General features: G+C 44.8%; 1 protein-coding gene across 3 annotated transcripts in view; it reads right to left on the bottom strand.

Moving 5' to 3' along the window:
- LOC121840191 (calcium-binding protein 1) overlaps positions 1-1755 on the bottom strand; it is an 8880-nt gene extending 7125 nt beyond the window's left edge. The window contains exons 1-2 of one of the 3 annotated variants that reach the window (XM_042302222.1): positions 1467-1755; positions 1285-1290 (exon numbers count right to left, since the gene is read on the bottom strand). In XM_042302222.1, the coding sequence (XP_042158156.1) occupies positions 1285-1290; positions 1467-1553 (93 nt within the window). In that variant the 5' untranslated portion in view covers positions 1554-1755. Of the gene's footprint in view, positions 1-1284 lie in introns of all 3 variants that reach the window. The other 2 variants (XM_042302223.1, XM_042302221.1) reach the window with 2 other exon arrangements.
- Positions 1756-5951: the final 4196 nt, after the last annotated feature.

Here is a 5951-nt window from a genome sequence, read left to right as displayed (position 1 = left end):
TTGAGGGACAAAACTGAACATTTTAGAGTGGCCTTTTATTGTCCGCAGCACAAGATGCACATACTGTATGTAATGATAATGCTGTTCAATCAGCTTCTTGATATGCCACACTTGTCAGGGATATGGATTATCTTGGTAAAGGAGAAATGCTCACTAACAGGGATGTAAACAAATTTGTGCACAAAATTTGAGAGAAATATTATTTTTGTGCGTATGGAACATGTCTCGTATCTTTCATTTCAGCTCATGAAACATGGGACCAGCACTTTACATGTTGCGTTTATATTTTTGTTCAGTATAATATATCATAGAGTACCTTTGTCATGTGTGCAACCCCTTTCTTGTGTTAAATCATGTAATGATGAACCCAAATGCTTGCCTGGCTACCCAGACTCCTTGTTCCGGCCAAATTCTCCGCAATAAGTCTGGATCTGAGTAGCTCCCCAACCCTTCACCGAATGCGAACACATTTGGAGCCGTCTGATTGGTCCAGAAACCGAAGGATTGGGCCAGGACACACGTGGGTAGAGAGTCATTGGCTTTGATACTGATTGGTTAGAGACGATCCAATCGTTGATGTTTTTGTTTTATACAACGCCCCTCGTGCCCTTTGTCACGACAAATGACTTCAATGTTAGCAGTCTCAGACTAAAGTATGTAGTGAACGACAAAACAGGGGAAGAATTTAGTGCGAGTCGTCAGGCTACCCAAATGCAACTTAGTCTAGAGAATTTGTCTGACGCTTGTCTGAGTAGCCTATCTACTTAGGTGAGAGAGAGGTACATGCCACCTTTGAAGGTTGGTGGTGAGTCGTGGGGGAACAAGGACTGAAGGAGTTCCTTTTGTTCTCTCTCAAGGTTAAAGTCTAGCCTTTGAAGTAGCTCTAGCCCGCATCCATCCCTGCATCCCCAGAACAGAGTACATCGTCAGGACAGGCTATGTGTAACGGATGTGAAACGGCTAGCTTATATGGACGGTGCCAGTATACCAAGGAGAGGTCAGTGCACATCTTCCCTTCACGACAAGGCCTTGCCACTGATCACAGTGAGAGTGAGAGAGATGAAGACATCTGCCGCTGCTCCACGCAGACTTTAGTACTCGGGATCGCAGTCTGTCAGGTTAATACTAGGTGTACCACAAGGATTTACAATCTATCAGCGTGACACAAATGGCAATGAGTGCCATCACACACACACACCCACAGTCGCATACGCATACACTTATCTTCACACCAACTGGCAGGCATTCTATATGTAGTTACTGCAAATATTTTGAGTCCATTACCTTCTTCTTTGAGTCCATAGGGAGTGTATTGGTCAACATGGGTGAAAAAGAAGCAGACAAAGACAGAATGTCTGTATGATTGTGTGTAAGCTTTTGTGTACACTGTTTTATCAGGTGCAGCTGCATACTGTAAATGTGTCTCTGCATGCATTATGTGTCTGTTTGTGTCTGGACTTACGTACAGCCTGCCGGCTCTCAGCGAAGCCCTTGCGTAGAAAGATGCAGGCAGGCCCCAGTACGTTGTGCATGTTGCCTCCGTTCTGAGCCATAGCCACTAGTGGCTCAAGATAGGCCCCCCCAGTCCCCTCCTCACAGGACTGCACTGCTCTGTAGTTCTTCTTCTGGTCCTGGGGCCACAGACATCCAGGTTGTGGGGCCAGGACATAGAGGCGCAGGGGCAGAGACAGGGACACAGACTGTGACTCAGCTTGTGGATGGACGACATGGAGTCAGACTACAACAAGAGGCTAGCTGGCATGAGCTGGCATTTGCTGGCATTAGCTGGCATTTGGAACTGCTGATCTGTGGGCAAGAAAGCCGTGTTCATCTCAGCCTATTCTGCTCTTCAGTCCCTTGACTTTTTGGCCCTGACGGAGACATGGATCACCCCAGATAACACTTCTACTCCAGCTGCTCTCTCTTCATCTGAATGTTTTCTCTCATAGTCCAAGAGCATCTGGTTGTTGCGGTGGTGGCACAGGTCTACTCAGTGGAGCTTCTCTTTTCTCCCTCTCTCACTTGTCCATTTCCTCATTTGAATTCCATGCAGTCACTGTCACTTGTCCACTCAAGCTTAAAATTATTGTCATCTATCACCCCCCAGGTGTCCTTAGCATGACACTTTGATTAGCTCATTTCCTGACGATCGCTCACCTCTCTTTGTACTTGGCGACTTCAACCTCCTGACATCTGCCTTCGATTCATTTCTTTCCAACTCTCTTTCCTCCTTACCTCCACTGGCTTCCAGTCGAAGCTCGCATCCACTACAAGACCATAGTACTTGTCTATGGAGCAGCAAGAGGAACTGCCCCTCCATACCTTCAGGCTATGCTCAAACCCTACACCCCAATCCGAGTACTGTGTTTTGCCACCTCTGGTATGTTGGCCGTCCATCCTCTATGGGTCAGCCCCCTCTAAGTCCAGCCCAAGCTGTTCTCTGTCCATACACCGCAACGGTGGAACCAACTTTGCCCTGAAGCTAAGACAGCAGAGTCTCTGCCCATCTTCTGAAAACATCTGAAACCCTACCTCTTCAAAGAGTATCTCAAATAATTCCCACAGTACAGCTCCTCATCCACCCAGAGGCGCCGCCTCTTGAGAAGGCTCAGCCCACAGTCCCTACAGGTGTAACACTGCTGGTGTCTATGATGCCTATCTCTTGTCCTGACGGGTACTGCAGGGAGAAACTCCATTACCATCACAGTCAATGGCACAGAGGATCAAACATTTACCCAGCTGCATGGATCTCAGAATGACATACATTACAATTTGTACATTCATTTTGGACAGTTTGTACGCTGACTATTTACTCTGTGTGAATGTTTTACTAGAAAGCTCAAAAAGGTATTTCAAAATACTTGATACAATAATTGGCAAAAACCTGGCACACCCTGAGAAGAAAGCGAATATTTTACCGGAGACCAAGAGCAGGGTCATATTCTTACACGATAAGAGTTCCACAGCTTCACATTCGCAGAACCTCTGGACTCTCAACAGGGGGGGGGGTTGCTGGGTGGCCAAGTTTTTTTGGGGGGTCCGCAGGGCCACACCTCCCGAAATCATTCACACTACAATTAACTCCCTATCTGTTCTTACAGAACCTCCTTCGTGTGTCAAATGAAAAAGGAAGCATTCACTTCAGTCCTGTTTCTTCGATGTTTGACCTATAAATTGTCTCACTTCTACAGTCTTTCTCCAGCACCCCTCTTCTAGGCAGAAGGTGTTACGACTGCTGAGGGGCTGTGGGTGTCTCTCTCTCTCCTGCCCTGGATTGTCTGGTAGACAGAATCCACAAGACTATACCTCTGCCTGACGACATCACAACTGTGACAAATGGGAGGGAACAGCGAATAATAATGCAATTATTATACTCATTATACACTATATACAGATGAGTTACCTTTAGGTAATAAAAATGCATACAGTAATTGGAAGCGTCACCTCACCCTGCGTGGGACACTTTAAAGAGTATCCACATGGGGGCAGCAAATGACTTTAATCACAATCTGTTGGCTACGATCATCGATTTACTGTCCTGAATCAGTCACCTCGTTGTTGTTGGGGATATGATCAGTCTTCCTGTCCACAGGAATCATGGAAAATATGTTAGGCACGGAAATCAAGGTAACTTTCTGTACTGGCGCTGTGATGCAATATTTTAGTTTGCTGCAGTTCTCATTACTCCGTTGACTGGCAGCAATCTAGAGACATTAAATCATTAAAAAAAATATACTTGAATGCTTTTTAAACTGCCTATAGCTGCTTCAATCTGTAAAGACTATAGTCCTACAATTCATATTAGAAATGCAGCACATAACAAAAATCTGTTCAATAAATCTCTTTACAGTAAAAGAACCAACCTGGTTATGACAGACTAACTCCTGAAGAAAAGGCACCCTTCTGGTCAGTCCAAAGACTGTTTCAGGTCTGTCATGAAGGGACCGAGAGAAACAAAGTGAACAGAACCCAGTCATCTGTTTACAATATGCTAATGAAGTGAATATATAACTCTTTCTCAGCATACCTGTATATGAGGAATGTGAGCTGAGGTCTGGATTTCTGGCTGTTTTTCTGAGCCGGCACATGCAGCATCCCTGCAGGACTCTCCATTTGTCTCCACTATGATACCACCCACTCACAAGTTAGCCAGCTCAGCTTCACTTAACCCATTCACCTGTAGATATAGAGACGGTGTGAGAAAATGCACTGAAATTTGACTAAATTAAGAATGTTGTATCTGTTCATTTGTGTAGTGTGTGTGTGTGTGTGTGTGGCAGGACAGTCTGTGTTTGCAGCTACCTTGGTGACAGTCAGAGGCGGAGGCACCATGGAGGTCCAGTCAGGGTTATCATCATGTCATCAGGGTAAGAGGTCGAGGAAACAGAGCAAGCTGAGTAAATCTGACAAGTGAGTGTGATATAACGCATATACAGCAAAGAGCATGGTTAAGGTAGTTGAGCGTCTATGCACTTGTGAGATATGGAGCCTCCACCCAAGAACATCTGTACATGACGTTCTCCAAAAGATTGTATCTCTGTCAGTAAGTCGACTTACTGGTATACACTTAAGCAATAAGGCCCGGGGGGGTGTGGTTAATGGCCAATATACCACGGCTGAGGGCTTTTCTTATACACAATGCAACGCAGAGTGCCTGGATACAGCCCTTAGCCGTGGTATATTGGCCATACACCACAAACCCCAGAGGTGCTTTATTGCTATTTTAAACTGGTTCAACGTAATTAGAGCAGTAAAAAAGGTTTGTCATACCCATGGTATACGGTCTGATATACCACGGCTGTCAGCCAATCAGGATTCAGAGCTTGAACCATCCAGTTTATAATAGAGTAACATATAACAGAGTTAAAGCCTTATGTCTGTGGAATTTAACCCACCGATGACATTACTTTTACAATGTCTGCCTAATAAACTATTGTTAATATTGAACTGCCTCCCTCCCCTTCCACATGAATTACAAATGCTTATGCTTCTTGTTTATAGCCAAATACTCAAAGACAAAACTCATGTAGCCTAAACAACATTAGATATGTCATAGCCTGGAATAACCCATCATTATTTATTTGATAAATATGAATAGATGGTGCATTAAATCCAACAAAATATTAATCTCACCTGCCTTGTCCTTTAGTGCCCAGACAGGAAAGCTTGGAGACAGCGAAAGACGATTAGAGAACCACGACCTGTATCCAGATCCAAGCCCTGAGACTGCCCACAAGGGCTGCTTCACCCGGCCCTTGTGAGTCTCGAACAAACTTTCTGTCGGCCAAAGTATTGTAAGTGGATAAAATGAATAATAACCCAGCAAAAATGGAAAAGTCCACTCACTGTCAACTGCGTTTATTTTCAGCAAACTTAACGTGTAAATATTTGTATGAACATAACAAGATTCAACAACTGAGACATAAACTGAACAAGTTCCACAGACATGTTCTTACAGACAGAAATGGAATAATGTGTCACTGAACAAAGGGGGGGTCAAAATAAAAAGTAACAGTCAGTATCTGGTGTGGCCACCAGCTGCATTAAGTACTGCAGTGCATCTCCTCCTCATGGACTGCACCAGATGTGCCAGTTCTTGCTGTGAGATGTTACCCCACTTTTCCAACAAAGCACCTGCAAGTTCCTGGACACTTCTGGGTGGAATGGCCCTAGCCCTCACCCTCCATCCAACAGGTCCCAGGCGTACTCAATGGGATTGAGATCCGGGTTTTTCACTGGCCATGGCAGAACACTGGCAATCTCAACACTGTGTGTTACAGGGAAGACATCCTCCTCCCTCATGTGGTACCCTTCCTGCAGGCTCATCCTGACATGACCTACTGCATATTGCAACCGAAGTTGCACAAGATCTCTGCTGTAGCCTGGTATAGAAACTGAGTTTGTAGTACCAGAAATATTGATATGCTTTCATTTTGAGAATAAACTATTTT

The sequence above is a fragment of the Oncorhynchus tshawytscha genome, linkage group LG20 (assembly GCF_018296145.1).
Source record: "Oncorhynchus tshawytscha isolate Ot180627B linkage group LG20, Otsh_v2.0, whole genome shotgun sequence".
NCBI lineage: Eukaryota > Metazoa > Chordata > Actinopteri > Salmoniformes > Salmonidae > Oncorhynchus > Oncorhynchus tshawytscha.
The sequence above is the reverse complement of the archived record's forward strand: the minus strand, read 5'-3'. Positions and strand labels throughout refer to the sequence as shown.